Source organism: Petaurus breviceps, unplaced genomic scaffold (genome assembly GCF_028583685.1).
Source record: "Petaurus breviceps papuanus isolate PSGF00001 unplaced genomic scaffold, PetGlider_PUasm1.0 91041, whole genome shotgun sequence".
Taxonomy (NCBI): Eukaryota; Metazoa; Chordata; class Mammalia; order Diprotodontia; family Petauridae; genus Petaurus; species Petaurus breviceps.
The window spans coordinates 21,688,655-21,705,748 of record NW_027187400.1 but is presented as its reverse complement, the minus strand read 5'-3'; the positions used below and the strand labels follow the sequence as shown (position 1 = coordinate 21,705,748).

At 40.0% G+C, this 17,094-nt stretch overlaps 1 protein-coding gene across 2 annotated transcripts in view; it reads left to right on the top strand.

Moving 5' to 3' along the window:
- Positions 1 to 17,094, top strand: part of VPS13D (vacuolar protein sorting 13 homolog D) — a 361,069-nt gene that overhangs the window by 323,602 nt on the left and 20,373 nt on the right. For both annotated transcript variants that reach the window (XM_069078269.1, XM_069078268.1), the window contains one exon: positions 15,402 to 15,533. In XM_069078269.1, the coding sequence (XP_068934370.1) occupies positions 15,402 to 15,533 (132 nt within the window). The remainder of the gene's footprint in view (positions 1 to 15,401; positions 15,534 to 17,094) is intronic.

The window sequence follows — 17,094 nt, the reverse complement described above, 5'->3', positions numbered from 1 at the left end:
CCAAATGAAGTCCGTCTGCTCCTCATTTCTTATAGTACAGTAGTATTCCATTCCATTCAGGATGCCCATCAATTGGGGAATGGCTAAAGAAGTTGTGGTATATGCATGTTATGGAATGCTATTGTGCTATAAGAAATGAGGAGCAGACGGACTTCATAATAACCTGGAGAGACTTATAAAAACTGATGCCGAGTGAGAGGGACAGAAACAGGAGAACATTGTACACAATTACAGACACGTTGTATCTGTGATGACCAGCTTTGATAGACTGGGCTCCTCTCAGCAATGCAAGGCTATAAGAACTCCATAAGACTCATGATGGAAAGGGCTGTCCACATCCAGAGAGAGAATCACAGAGTCTGAGTGCAGAGTGAAGCAGACGACTTGCTCCCTTGTTTTGTTCCTTCTTTCTCATTGTTCATTCCATTGGTTATTATCCTTCTTTACAACTTGACTAAAGTTTAATGTGAAGGTATTTATAGAACCTATATTGGATTGCATGCTGTCATAGTGGGCGAGGGAAGAGGAGAAAATTTGGAACTCAAAAGCTTGTGGAACAGAATGTTGTAAACTAAAAGTAAATTCACTGATTAATTTTTTAAAAAAAAGAAAACAGTTTGATCTTAAAAAAAAAAAAAAAACTCCAGATGAGTACAAGGCAGCAACTGGAGAAAGATAATTTGAAGAAAAATCCAATGTAGCATGTGGTCTAGTTGATTTTGTCAGCTATCAAACAATGCATTCCAATGGCTCTCTAGGGAAATTTTAACCAAGTCTTACAGCTTACTTCCCTGGTGTGCAAAACTGAGCTCCCTTTAGGGAGCTGGTAAATTCACTTCGTCAGTCTGTGGTGAAATTGGTATCAGTGTGTGATGCCTGATGACGATTAACAGGCGGCATGTTTGGAGTCAGTGCAAGTTGCCACTTATGGCCTCAAACTACTAGTGTATCTATTGACCTGACCTCTTTAAGAGCAGATAATCATATGACAATTTAAGGTTCACCAAGCTCTTTATATATATATTATCTCATATGAGCTTCCCAGAAACCTTGAGAAGTAGGCATCATAGGTATTGTTACCCCCTTTTATAGTTGAGGAAGATGAGATTAAATAGCTAGCCCATGCACACATACATGATAAATATCAGAGGCAGCATTTGAATAGAAATCTCAGATGACTCCTGCCATTTCTCTTTCCACTCCACCATCCTGCATATCTTTAAAGGACTCTTATCACATCAAGAGGTGAAATAATAGCTCATAGTCATATGATGCTTTACATTTTGCAAAGTGTTTCCCTCACAACAACCCTGGGAGATAAAACAAATGTTATTATCCTTATTGTACAGGTAAGAAAATTGTGACTCAGAGAGCTGACCACCATTGCAAAGCTAATAGTTTAAGTTTAGGATTCCAGCATAGCTATCTCTGGACTCCAAAGTCCAGCACCCTGGACACTACACCATTAATAGTGAGAATTAGTCATTGGTAACAACTTTCTCAACATTTTTCCCCCTGCCCTGCCACCCCCCCCCCAAAAATAATAACTCTAAGTAGTTTACCACTTGACCAGGCTTAAAAGAATTTTGATATGCTTTTAGTCCCTAATGAAGAAAGCAGCCACCAGTTAAATAAATACACAATTAAAGGCTGAAAGCCAGAATGTTGGCATAGTCTATTCCTCCTCCTTTGGGGATTGGTAATGGACATTGGCTGTAAGGGCTGCCCAGCGATCTGTGCCTAGTTTTCTGATCATTGATGCAAATGAGCCATTTGATAATGACCACAGAAGATGGATTTGTATCCAGAATACCAACACTTAACATTTCACACTGCATTCATACTCAGCAAATAATCCTATTACATGATTATCCCTCACACAACTTGAGCAAGTCAATGTTAGACAACAGATGACCTCCAGATGGTAACATGGGACAGTAGCTGGAGTACTAATTTTGGATATAGAGAACCTGGGTTCAAATCCTGCCTCTGATGCTTACTCTCTGTGTGACCTTGGACATGCAACTTCCCCTCCCTGGACCTCATCTTCCTCATCAGTAAGATTAGAGTTAGCCTAGAATGGGGTCTCAACCCATAGTTTAAGAAGAGCTGCATAGGTCATGAGTGGAAAAAATTTAAGAAGCCCTGGCCTAGATAGCCCTGGAGTTCCTTCCACCTTTATATCTGTGACCCTATGAACAGCTGAGTGAAAAGCCTACATCTACCCATGTTGTCTTACTCAAATCCAATATGGCTTAAAAGAAAGAAGAACAGATTGTTTTCGTTTCCCTCTTTGTCATGTTTTAGAATTCCAAGTGTATTTTCAGGCCAGGCCCAGCTGGTAGCAAAGGACAGATGGAAACTTGCTCTGTGCTGATTCCTCTTAATGGCTAGGTATCTGTGCTCTATCATTCGCCATATCAGCAACTTCTTCCCTGGGGGTAGAGCTGGTGTGTAAAGCTGATGCCTTAGCATCACTACACAGCTGAAGCCCTTACCTTTTCAGAGAGTTCAAAGTGCAAGTTCATTTTGTGATGACATTTCAGATTAACTGGTTGATTGGAAGGCCTACTTCTTTGTATATACTGTGAAATTCATAAACCACAGCAGCTGAGGGCTTAAAATGGCCGGCAAACTCCCAGCTGGTGGTAATTAAATCCACCACAGACCCTTGGCTAAACAAAACTGAGGAAGGCAGAGTTGCAACATGTGCACCAAACAGGCCCATTTTGTCAAGAGTGTCTTCTATCAAGGGAGTACCACTGTTACTAAGAGCAGCTCAGAAGGGTGGGGTTTTGGACACTTTTCCCAAATCACCAGAAAGTTCAGTATCAAAGCACTGTTTTCTCAAATCAATAGCAAGAATGTCAGAAGGAATAAAAAACTGGCTAGGTTGTTAATGAGTCCATGTAGCAGATGAAAGGTATAGCTTGTGGGTTTCTCTCAGGCTTCAGGATGAGACTGAATACTTGGAGATTATCTTTGCACTCCTCACAGGACCTTCTTCTCTAGAGGACTGACTGATAACTAGAACCCTTGGTAGTACAGACAACCTATTAATGTTGAGTAAGGTGAAAAGGGATGCATGTCACAGTGTAATCAGATCAGAGCATAAACAAGACAGTCTTTTTTTTTTTTTTGTGAGACAGAGAGGAAGAATTTTCCAGAAAGAGGCAATGGTATGTAGTAGAATTACGTGAGATGGGGATGAGCACATTGGGTTGATGGAGACAGTGAGTATTAACACATCTGCAGTTGACAGGTCTGTTGCAGACAGGTGGAAAATTGTGGCTAAGGAGATGAAGGGAACCGGATACCCCAAGTCATAGAATTCTAAGGATAAATAAGACTTGTGGAGATCAACTCTCCTCCCTCTACCTCTGAGCAAGAGCACATCACCTGTCTTTTTATATGATCCTTGGAGTGTTATAAAAGAGAGAAATTTTCCTTTTGAGATACAGCTAAAGTTTGCTTCTGTTTTTTTCTTAGTGGGAAGGATTTGCAAACCTTGACTGCCACCATAAGCTTCAACCAGCTGGCTTTGTTTATATAAGATTCAGGACTGTGAAGACTTTAGCTCAGTGTTGGGCTTGTCACAAAAGGGAAGACCTTTGGAAAAGAAGGGGAAGTTTGCAGGTTGTTTAATAAGATAGTTAAAAGAAATTAAATAGTTTATACACACAAGGGAGCTACTCGGTGGTTTCATATTCTCCAACTTAGGGTGAGTTTGCTGTTTGCAAGTTAAAAGATGATAAATTGGGAATGGAGGGAAGGTTGAGTCACTGAGGCATCAGGAAAGGCACTGAGAAAGGTGAATGGCTCAAAAACTACTTGGATGTTTTTAAGAGCTTGTAGGTATACAGTGATGTTAGGGAAAACATTTCTTATTTATTGTTTGCTGACCTTGAGATGGGAACTCCAAGCATTCTGACACAGAAGACAAGTCATTTCCTTATCTCCCTGGGTCACCACTTCACCTGACCAAAGAAAAAGTACAGAAGTAACTGACCTCTTTTCACAAGTTCTTCAGCCCTCATGATCATTTCAGAGGATCGCTGCTGCTGAATGAAGGTGGAGAAAACCCTACAACTATTCTGACTAGGTCTACTACACGATTTATGTTATACACCTTCAACTGGACTCTTATTGCTGTTAAACAGTTTTTCTACATCTCCTTCACCATCTCACTATCCCACTCTCCACAGCAGCTCTTCCAGATCTTTTCATCCCTACTCAAACTCTCCATGATTCCCTGTCCCCCCCCCAGCTGCAAATCATGCTTCATATTTTACAGAAAAAAAATGGAAATCATTTGCCTTGAACTCCCTTTTCTCTCCTCTTCCTCAGTTTATACTCAGATACCTTATGCTGCTATCTCCCCCTATGTCTTATGCAAAGAGATGGCCCTACTCCTTACAAGGCAAACCCTGCACAAGTGATCTTATTATATCCTGTCTCCTCCAACAGATTGTCCCCTCTGTCATCTCCTTGTTAGCAGTTATCTTCACTCTCTCCCTATCACTGCCTACTGCCTAAGTCTTCCCCCATCTTGAAAAGAGTCCTCACTTGATCTTCCATCCCCCCAAACTATTGTCCTGTATCTCCTAGACCTGGGCTCACCAAACTCCTTGAAAAGACTATCTGAAGTAGGTACTTTCAGTTTCTTTCCTCTCACTGTCTTAACTGCCTGTAATCTGGCTTCTGACATCATTCCACCAGAAGATCTTTCTCCAAAGCTCCAAATGAGACTTAAATTGCCAGATCCAGTGGCCTTTTTTTTTTTTAAAGCAATCGGGGTTAAGTAACTTGCTCAAGGTTACACAGCCAGTTATTTCTGGGTGTGGTGCTAAGTATCTGAGCCCGGATTTGATCCCCAGGTCATCCCGACACTGGAGCCGGTGCTCTTACTCGCTGTGCTACCTGGCCGCCCCAAGTGGCCTTTTTTCAATCCTTATTTTCCTTGACCTCTCTGTAGCCTTAGCACTGCTGATCATGTTTTCCTCCTTGATACTCTCTTCCCTCTAGGATTTCAGGACTCTACTCTCCCCTGATTCTCTTCCTGACTATCTGACTCTTCCTTCTCAGTCTCCTTTGATAGCTCATCATCCAAGTCATGACCTTTAACCATGGGTATCCCTCAGGATCCTACCCTGGGCCCTCTTCTCTATGCTGCTTCACTTGGTGATCTCATCAGCTCCATTGGATTTAATTATTATCTTTATGCTGATGATTCTTGCATGTTCCTGTCCTACCCCAATCTCTCTGTTGACCTTTAATAATCAGTAACAGTAAGCATTTATTAAGTACCTACTGTGCACCAGTCACTATGCAGTTCCTGTTCTCCAGAAGTTTACAATCTTATGGGGAAAAGATAACACAGACAAGAAATCTAAAAAGCTGGGACATAGGAGGGAGGGTACTTGGAGACATGGCACAGACACCAAAAATGGTCCAAATTGGTGCAGCTGGTGTAGCCATATGGGAAATGAGGGGACGTCTGAAGAGATACTAGACTGTTCCCCTCTTTACGTAGAAGGTTTGTTGGTACCATCACCAGCCATAGGGGCAGAAGCTACTGATGAGGTGTGAGAACCAAGACGTGACTGGAGCTTGCAAATCTCACCCCTCCAACTGCCTTTCAGATACCTCTCCAGTAGACATTTTAAACTCAACAAGTCCAAAATGGAACTCATTATTTTTCCCCTCAAAGCCTTCCTTCTCCAAAATTTCCCTGTTGCTGCTAAAGTCACTGTCATCCTTTCTGTCCCCTGGGCTTGTAACCTCAGTGTCATCATAAACTCTTCGGTCTCTCTCCCCCCATATATAAGACTTATCAACTTCACCTCTACATAATCTCTTTTCTATTTCACCCTTGTAGCATCTCTGGTCTAAATGGCACCCTTCTCTCCTCTGACTCTGCCTGCCCTGGTGCAGACCCTCATCACCTCATGCCTGGACTACAACAGGTGCTGATGGGTCTGCCTGCCTCAGGGCTCTCCCCGCTGCAGTCTATCCTACATTTGGCCACCACAGTGATCTTCCTAAAGCCTAGGACCTGACAGTATCTGTCTGTGTCTGTCTGTCTGTCTGTCTGTCTCTCTCTCTCTCTCTCACACACACACACACACACACACAGAGTAGACTATTCCTATCATCTCCAAGATTAAATGCACAATCCTTTGGCATTCAAGCACTTCATAACCTATGCCCTTCCTAACTTTCCATTCTTCTTACACCTTAGTACCCAAAATGTACTCTTTGATCTGGTGACACTGGCTCTTGAGATGTTCCATAAACAAAACACTCCATCTCTCTCAGCTTTCTGGTTGTCTTCAGTGCCTGGAATGCTCCCCTCCCTCCTCATCTCTGCCTCCTGACTTCCTTTAAGTTCCAACTAAAATCTTATCTTTTGCAAGAATCCTTTCCCATCCCCTCTTAATCCTAATGCCTTCCCTCTGTCAGTTATTTCCTATTTATCCTGCAGCTAAGTGGTGCAGCCGATAGAGTGCTGGGCCTGGAGTGAGGGAGACCTGAGTTCAGATCCAGCTTCAGACATTATTATCTGTGTTATCTTGTAATTCTTTCTATTTAAAGTACATTTACACAGATAGGAGAAGTTGTAATAAGTTATTTTTAAAATGCTTCATTCCTCTAGTGTTAACTTCTCCTAGCCTCAGTTTCCTCATCAGCAAAATGGGGATAATAACAGCACCTAGCTCCCAGAGTTGTTGGGAGGGTCCAATGAGATAATATCTATCTGTAAAGTGCTTTGCTAACTTTAAAACTCGATAGAAACACAAACCACTATTATTATTGTTTGGTTACCTTAGACATCAGCAGTAACTACATTACATTTCTAGCAGGTGAAGTATTGGTATTTCCAATTTGTTCCCATGTATCTCATGTTCTTGTGATACCAAAACACAAAGAAACATCATCAAGTTCCCTTTCCTGCATCAAACTGATCAATGTCAGTGTTGAGGATGCCCATTCTAGGCTGCTCTGTCTAGTTCTTTGACTCTTAGGAATGCTTACCCCACCAGTGGTATCACTAGAGCCCAGTTCACCAGTCATTAAGGTCCCTGCTGGGCCTAAATTGTTATTTTATCGATGTGAGGGCACAAAAGTCCACCTCCATACATCACTGTGGCTGGCACCCCTTCAGTGTCCCCTTCTTTACTGCGAGGAGAATATTTTCAGTTTTGAGGAAATTATTATTGTTGTTGTTTGGCTGATGTTTGTACTCTTGTTATTGGATGGTCCACAAAGCCCCAGTGGGACTGAAGGCCGGCCAGTCTTGATCTCTGCCTCAGCTACCTCCACTGTAAAATGGAGATAATAACCTTTCAGGTTATTGTGAAGATCAAATGAGATGATGTTTTTAAAGTACTTAGCAAATTCCTGACTCATAATAGGCACTTTGTAAATGCTTGTTTCATTCCCTCTTCCCTGTGTTACTTGTTTGTACACATGTGCTTGCTTGTTGTCTCCCCCATTAGATTGTGAACTCCTCAAAGGCAGTAACTGTCTTTTGCCTCTTTTTGTGTCTGCAGTGCTTAGCATAGTGTCTGGCAGATAGCGGGTACTTAATAAATACTGACTGACGGATTCTGAAAAGAAATATGTGGATCATTAGTACCAGTTTTCATAGCATCATGTCTTACATGGGACTTAATCCTTAAAAATGAAGTTTAGTCCTTAAACACACTTTAGTCCCCTTTTCTATCAAGGGAGCAAGATACAGTCTTGTTTGTAAGGTTCCCAACCATTCCTTTGGATATTAGCTCCCTTTACTGAAAAGCTTTTTAGGTCTTGGCCAACTCTTTTTTTATTTGTTTTGTTTTGTTGGGGGTTTTTTTTTTCATATTTTTGGAGGAGCAATTGGGGTCAAGTGACTTGTCCAAGGTCACATGGCTATTAAGTGTTAAATGTCTGGGGATTTTTTTTTTTTTGCCAACTCTTCTCCATTTTGTAAACTACTCTGTGTTGGGTTCAGAATTTTTTTGTGTCAGAAGTTTTCTCTATCTCTTCTGTTGTTCTTTTCATATCGCTTTCCCCTTCTCAGACATCCCAGAAAAGTATTTAGTTGCTTTAAGATGAGAATTCCAAGTATTCAGGTACAGAATACATACCATTTTCTTCTTTTCTTTTTCCTTTGTTTTATATTTTTTGTTTTATTGACACCATTTGTCTGTTTCACAGTTATTTCTGGATTCTAGAACCAGTCCTAACCCATTTAGCTCTCCATGGTAATAAAGAAAAAATAGTTAAGCAAAACAAATCAATGTATTAAGTCATACATTGAATGCAATATTCCACACCTGTATCCCTCCCACTTCTTTATCAAAAGGAGAGAAGTACACTTCCTCATTTTTCTCCAGGATCAAGATTGACCATTGGAGTTGCCGAAAGTTTGGTTTCCTTTTTTTTTTTTTTTTGGTTTCCTTTCCTATTTTATTTTATTTTATTAACTTTTTTTATTTTACATCATTCATTTCCAAAAGATTTTGAGTTATAGATTTTCTCTATATTTTTCCCAGACCTACTGCCCCAAAACAATGAATATCACACTGAATATCCCCTCTGACTTTTCAGTAGGGCACAGTGGATCTCTATGCCCCAATGCCTGTATATCTTGTTTCCCAGTTACATGTAAAATAATAATTATATATATATATATGTGTGTGTGTGTGTGTGTGTATTAAACATTTGATTTTAAACCTTTGAATTCCAGATTTTTTTCCTGCCTCCCTTGTCACCCACCCTTACTGAGAAGATAAGCAATTCGATATAGGTTGTACATGTGTAGCTATGCAAAACATTTCCATAGTGGATATATTGTGAAAGATTTCCCTCCATCCTATCCCACCCCCCGCTTGTTCTTTTCTCTACTTTGATCCTGTCCCTTTTCAAAAGTGTGTGCTTCCAACTTCCCTCCCCACCAGCCTGCCCTCCCTTCCCCCCTACTCTCCTGTAGGGTGAGACACTCTATTTAGTGTGTATGTCATTACCTCCCTAAGCCAAATTCATTGACAATAAGGTTGACTCATTCCCTTTTGCCTTCCTATTCTTCCCCTCCATTGTAACAATTTTCCCTCTCCTCTTCTATATGAGATAATTTACTCCATTCTATCTCTCCCTATCTCCTCTCATTATATTCCTTCCTCTCCTCTTAATTTCACCTTTTAAGTATCATCCATTCCTATTCAACTGTCCTGTGTCCTCTGTCTATGTATACCTGTACATATATACACACAAACTCACATATGTATTCATACGCCCATATACCCTCCTATATAGACATATATATGTACGTATACATACACACACATTTCTATTCCCTTCAAGTATTCTCATACTGAGAAAAGTTTCATAAGTTACAATTATCATTTTTCCATGTAGGAATATAAGTAGTTCGACTTTGATAAGTTCCTTATGTTTTCTTTTCCCTGTTTACCTTCTCATACTTCTCTTGCTTCTTGTATCTGAATGTCAAATTTTCTTTTCAACTCTGGTTTTTTCAGCAAGAATGCTTGAAAATCCTCTATTCCACTGAATGACCATATTTTCCCCTGAAACATGATACTCAGTTTTGCTGGTGATCCTTGATTTCAATCCCAGCTCCTTTGACCTCCAGAATATCATATTCCAATCCCTTCAATCCCTCAGTGTAGAAGCTGCCACATTGTGTGTTATCCTGATTGTGTTTCCACAATATTCAAATTGTTTCTTCCTAGCTGCTTGTAATGTTTTCTCCTTGATCTGGGAACTTTGGAACCTGGCTGTAATATTCCTAGGAGTTCTCTTTTGGGGATCTTTTTCAGGAGGTGATCAGTGGATTTTTCAACCTCTGTTTTGCCCTCTGTTTCTAAATCATCAGGCCAATTTTCCTTGAGAATTTCTTGAAGGATGATTTTTAGGTTCTTTTTTTGATCATGGCTTTCTGGTAGTCCAGTAATTTTTAAATCATCTCTCCTGGATCTCCAAGTCAGTGGTTTTTTCAATGGCATTTTTCACATTGCCTTCTATTTTTTCATGTGTTTGGATCTGTTTAATAGTATCTTGATTTCTCATAAAGTCACTAGCTTCCATTTTCTCCAGTGTAATTCTGAAGGAATGATTCGCTTCAGTGAGCTTTTGAGATTCTTTTTCCATCTGGCAAATTCAGCTTTTTAAGGCATTCTTCTCCTCATTGGCTTTTTGAGCCTCTTTTGCCATTTGAGTTAGTCTGTTTTTTAATGTGTTATTTTCTTCAGTCAGGTTGTTGACTCTCATTTTATAATTTGCTTGCATCATTCTCATTTCTCTTCCCAGTTTTTCCTCCACTTCTCTTATTTGGTTTTCAGAATCCTTCTTAAGCTCCTCTGTGGCTGGTAAGCAGTTTATTCTTTTCTTGGAAGCTTTTGGTGCAGGAGTTCTGACTTCACTGTCTTCCTCCTGTTCCATGCTCCAATCCTTTTTGTCCCCAAAAAAGGAATCCAAAGTCGGATTGCAGTGCTTGCTTTGCTTCCTTTGCTTGCTCATTGCTTGATCATGTTGCCACTCAATTACTTGACTTTTGAGCTTTTTGCCACAGTAGAACTCTGCTACCATAGAGGGGAGCTTTGTCCCAATCACTAAAGTTTTCTCAGCTTCTGGAGCTATTAGATGAGTGCCCTCTCAGAAGCCTCCACATGCTCTGGCACACTGGTCAAGCACCCCAGGACTTCCACCCTAGACAGTGATCCAGATCCAAGCATGTTAAAGCAAGAGCCATTACCCCTCATTCTGGTTGCTTGGTCCCCCTACAATGTGCAGGCCAGGAGCTGTGAAACATCCACTTGGCAGTGGCTGCATATCCGCCACACCTCAGCTGCTTCTTGCCCCAGGGGCAAAGAAGACCCAGACCATACTCCAGAATTGCCAGGTCCCAAAGTACACACAGCACTGACCTCTCACTTTGTCCTTAGCATCTATGTGTTGATAATTCTGGAAACTACCACAGTTGTTGGTGATCTGAAGTCCCTCCAGCTGGAAGCTGGTTGTGGCCACCCTGATGCTAAAACCTTGGGGGCTCACTCAGGGCTGGGCTCAGCTTCCAACATGCTGTGCTGACTGTTTCCTGCTGGCCTGCTGGGCTGTCTTCAGTGGGAGGTTACCTTGTCTGTCATTTTGTGGGTTCTGTAGCTCCAAAGTTTATTTAGAGTTATTTTTTACATGAATTGGAGGAGGTGGGAGCGGGAACCTCACAGAAGTCCTGTTCCTACCTTGGTTTCCTTTTAATGATCTTTTCATTTACATTCTTGTATTCACTGTTTATATTATTCTCTTAATTCTGCTTATTTCATTTAGTATCCATTCATAGGACTTTTCCCATGTTTCCCTGAATTCTTCATAATTATTTCTTACATCATAATAATGTTTCATTATATTTATATTTCACAGTCTTGTTTAACCATTCTCCCATCTACTCATTCCTCACTCGGTTTTCCTTTTTTTTTTTTTTTTGATACCACAGAAAGGGCTACTATGAGTATTTTATTGCATTTCTGGTATTTCTTTTTCCTTTATAACAAAGTCTTCTGTTTTGACCCCTCTTTAGAATATATTCCCAATAGTAAAATAACGGTCAATGAGTATTAACAGTTTCAGTAGCATTTTTACATAATTGTAAACTATTTCTCAGAATGATTAGACCAATTCATAGTTCTACCAAAAGTACTTTAAAGCAGTTGTATCAAACTCGGATAGAAAAGGAGGTCACTTATCTGTATATAAGGATCCTTGAGGCAACATATTGACTTAGTTTTAAAATGTAATATTATCTATGTTTTATTATGCATTTATTTATTTTGTATATCCTAATTACATTTTAATCTGGCTTTGGCCATATTGGTAATATCATGAGCCACATATGATTTGTGGGATTGACACTTCTGATTTAGAGTACCTGGTCTCCCTGAAACCCTTGCAACTTTGTATGAACATTATATCTTTACCATTTTGATTAGGTGGGAGATAAAAATCTTTAGCATTGTTTTAATTTGCATCTCTTATTAGTGGTTCAGAGCATTTGGGTTTTGTTTTCTTAAAACAGTTGTTGACAGTGAGCAATTTTTCTTTTGAAAACTTCATATCCTTTGACCATCTGTCATATGAAAGAAGAATGCGACTTACTCATCTCTAAAAGGCAAAACCAAGAGCAGTGAATGGAAAAGGCAAATAGACAAATTGAGGCTTTATGGTAGAAAAACTAAGGATTGCCTTGATGGATGGCAAGTTCCCCTTCCTTGAAGGTCTTCAAGGAGAGACTAGATGACCAACTGTAAGATCATAGATAGAAAGTTTGAAAGAAATTTTTGGAGTCATCTAATCACCCCCCTTTGTTTACATATAAGGAAACTGAGGTTTCAGAAGATTAATTGACTTGCTTGTCCAAGGTCATACTGGTCTTAAGTGACAGAGTCAGCATTCAAACTCATGTCATCTGATCCCAAAACTAATACTTCCCATTATACCATATTGCCTCTCCATCATTCAGTGGTTATGTTATAATGGGGATTTCTTTTGGGTATGCATTGGACTAGATGGGTCACTCAGGTCTCTTCTAGCTTTCAAATTGTATGTTTCTATGGTTCTTGGTCTTAGATATTTATTCAATTCCTTATATAATTATTATCAGACTTAAGAGATATTTGGTGCAAATAATTTTCCTAGTCAACACTTTCTCTTATTCTAACAGTAATAATTTTGTTTGTGAAAAAAACTTTTAATTTTATATAACTGAAATTGCCTTTTATCTTTTGTGTTCACCTCAAGAGTTTGATTAAAAATTTCCTCCAAAGCCAGAGTTATAAAAGGTACCTCCTTCCTGATTCCCATAAATATTTTTTTTATTATGTGACCTTTTATATTTAGATGTCACCTATTGGGAGTATCATTATTGTATGCCATTTATACTATATAAGATGCTGCTCTCAACTAAAACAAAAAAAAATTTGCTGTCATCTTCTATCACATCTTCACCCTCAGTCTTCCTGTCTAATTTTAATGAGGGCCCTGGCTGGCCAAGTTATATTCATGAGATAGAGAGATTATCTCTCTTCTGTACTTGTGACTGTTCAGACAGTTCAACATTATACTTCAGGGACTTCCAGTTGTTTGTTCAGAGAATCACAAAACCACAGAATCTCAGCACTGAAGAAGACCTCGGGGCTATCTGGTCTAGTACATATATTTTTAAAAGTGTCCTTTATTCACCATTCCTGACAAGCAATCCCAAATGAGGAGAAACCCACTCTCTACCTTCCAAAGCATCTCATTCAGCCATTGAATGATTCTTTTTTTTTTTTTACCTTTTTGGAGGGCAGTGGGGTTAAGTAACCTGCCCAGGGTTACACGGTTAGCTTTATTGCATGGGTGTTAAGTGTCTGAGGCCAGAACCGAACTCAGGTCCTCCTGACTCCGGGGCCAGTGCTTTGCTCACTGCGCCACCTAGCCGCCCCCATTGAATGATTCTTAGTCGTTAGGATGTTTTTCCATGAGTCAAACTGAAATTTTCCTCTTTGCAACTTATACTCATTACTCCTAGCTCTGTCTTTTAGGACTAAGTCAAACAAATCTAAACCCTGTTGATGGTTATAGTCCTTCAAATACTTGAACACAGAGATCATATCCTCCTCTGAACACCCCCTAGTCTTCTCTTCTCCAGGCTTAACACCCCTGGATCAGCTGATCCTCATGTGGCGTGAAGCCATTTACCTAGAAACTATTCACTGTCCCAATTGTTCTTCTTTGGATTTGTTCCAGTTTATCAACGTCCTTCATAAGCAGTGAGGTCCCATACTGAATGCTCTAGATTTAATCTAACCTACGTAGAGGACAACAGGGCTGTCACCTCCATTTCCTTAGCATGACATGGTAGAAGCTGGACCACCAAATACAGCCTGTGGATAACTTTCCCTTTTTACCAGATAATTTTCAGACAAATTGCTGTCCAACCACCTTTCCCCATCTTTTATATTATGAAATTGATCTTTTGAATCCATGTATAAAATTTTATGTTTATCCCTACTATATTTCATCTTATTAGGTTCAGCAAAGTTCTAGCCTATTAAGATCTTTTTGGATTTTGACACTGTCATCCAGTGAGTTCCCTATCTCCTCCACCTTTGTATCATCTGCAGATTTGATAACCATGCCAATGTTCAGACAATCTATCTATAATTTAGGAAATAAGTATTAGGGAATTGCATGAAGAACTGAGAGGTTAAATGATTTAACCAAGGTCACCCAGCTAGTAAGTGTCAGAAGAAAAATTTGTACCCAGCTCTTCCTGATTCCGTGCTCAACTTAGTTTTCTACCAGTTTGCTGTCTAAAGTGGAAATAAATGTAGTTTGTGTGATTACCATGTGACTTCTTGATGAAGCTATGACATTCGTCATGATCTTTCACTTATGACTGGCAGTGACCCAGCTGTCACATCTGGCAGTTCTGATTACCCTGGAATACCCCAACTTACTCCAGGCCTCGCAACTCGACTTCATCTAGGTTCTCGAGCCTTACCACCTCTTCACTTGTCATGATTATCAGCATTCCATTAGTCTGTAGTTTCCAGAGAAGACAGAAGTAAAATGAGAATTGAGCAGCTGTCTAATAGATAAGTGATCAATGAATAGGGGTAGACAGCTCTCAAATGAAGATATGCATAAACCATTTCTATGAAAGAATGCTCCAAATCACTAATAAGAGAAATGCAAATGAAAACAACCCTGAGGCTTCACCTCATACATACTCAGCAAATTGGCAGTGGTCTGTGAAAAGACTGGCACATTAATGCATTGTTGGCAGAACTATGAATCAGTAATTTCCATTCTGGAAAGCAATTTGAAATTATGCACAGAAAGTGGCAAAAATGTACATTCCCCTGGACCCAGAAATTTTAATAGCAGTCATTTACTCCAAGGAAGTCATTGCTAAAATACTCTATATACACCAAAATATTTATAGTAACACTTTTTGTAGTATAAAAGAACTAGAAATGAAGTTAATGTCATTTGCATAGGAAATGGCTAAATAAATTGTGATATATGAATGTTATGGAATTTTACTATTCTGTAAGAAATTACAAACATGATGAATCCTGAGAAGCATAGGAAGACTTGTATGAACTGATGAAAGGGAAGGAAGTAGATCCAGGAAAACTGTGCACAGTGATTTCAGTGAAGTAGAAAGAAAACAGTCAAACAGTGGAGCTCACAAGGTTCTTTGGTGCCAGATTTGGAGTTAGCTTGAGGGAATGGGGGTGGGGAGTGGCAGAGCTGAGAGTAAAGCCCTGGCTCTACCTGACCTCGTCATTTTAAAAAAGAAAAGAAAAAAGATTTGTTCCATATCAGTGAATTTTGTTCTTTTATTCATTTAGGACCCAAGCCCAGAGAGTACGGAAACCCCGCTGCTGTACAGGACCCCAAGGGCTGCTTCCCAGGTACTCAGAGAGCCAGGCTGATGGACAGGAGCAGTTATTCAGACTGACTGACAACATTCAAGATGAATTGTAAGTAGGAATATTGAATAATTAACTTTGTACACAGAGAAGGCTCCATCTTCCAACTTTGGGTCTAAACATTTTCATCCAAAAATCAAACTTGTGTGAGCATCTCAAATCACAGTCCTTTAGTGTCCATCTGTGCAGGGTCATCAGACTGCTAGCTTGAACTCTATCAGGACTTTAGCTTCTTGAAACTGGTCAAAGAATCTTTGCTCCCAATGTTGGTTTATAAATCCAGCTAAAATAGCCTTGTGAAAAGCCATTTGCCTGGAGAAACCAGTTATTTATTCTTGGTGAGTAGAAAAGAACACTGGTTTCATTTTTTTTTTAAAGTCTGTTCACTTCCTCTAAGCAAATGTAGGCTGGTGAAAATGACGGGCTGGTCAACATTTTGTAATTATTTATAAGGATATCTGAGGCAAATCCTTAACCCTCTAAGGACAGTCCTCAGGTGCCATCATCACCAATAATAATAGGCTGAATTGACTGATACTGTATAGGATGTCTTTATTTTCTTAGAGCAGTGTTTAGATGTGAAAATCAGAGACCAAAAGCAGCTGCAGAGGGAACTTGTGTATTGCTCATTTGGTGGGTGGTGCTTCTCTCAAGGTCCACTCTTTACTTAATCCCTCCCTTTGGCATTTGTTGAAGTGTTCTTTTGAAAGTAGATGTATCAAGTCCTCAACTTGCAGTCTTTGGGAGAAAAAAGTCACAGAGCAGCATTGATCTTCTTTCTGTTCTAATATGGTTCTACCTCTGATGGTTAATTCCACCTCCGTGATTTCCACATGCGGTTTCATTTGGATAAAGGCATCTTTATTTCCTGTGTATTTTTGCTTGGTGTTTTGGTGCCTCTGCTCAGTAGTGCCTTGGCTCTTCCTGCCCTTCCTCTCCATTAGTGGGAATCTTGGCCTTTCTACAGAATTAAAGCAGTCTATTTCCATTCCCGCCAAGGTCCAGAGCCAACCTCTTCAGAGTCAGTAAGATTGGCCTGTGTGTTAAGAGTGACAGCAGTTGAGCATGTCAACATTTGCACAACACTTCCCTGTTTACTTTGCAGTCCCTTTTTGTCAAGGGTTAAATGAGACCATAAATGATTGCACATTGCTTTTTTAAGTCTTATTCCCTGATTTGAGTTGAGCCACTGTTTTGATCTTTGGGAAATTCTTTTTCTCAATAGAACAACGTGGTCCAAAAACATACTATCTAAGAGATTTTGCCATGAAGCTTTAGAGGGCTCCTGGTGAGAAAATGAACCCAGTGAAACAGGAAATCAGGGAAAGCTTGAAATAAGCATTAGAAGAATAGCAGCAAAATAGCGGCCATGCCGCACATGGAATTCACAAGAGAGAAGACAAGATGGTGGGCTAAATGGGCTTGAATGTTAAAAAAAACTAAGCTAACTGAAGCCCAGCACCCCTACCCAACTGTGGGGAAGGGACAGGGGTGAATGTAGGAAGCTTGTGACCACATGCGTTTTCAGTGGCCTAAAGAAATCTGGTCAGGGACCCCAGAAAACATTTCTCTGCAGTATCTTCTTTGTTAGTCTGAGCCTTCATGGTGACGT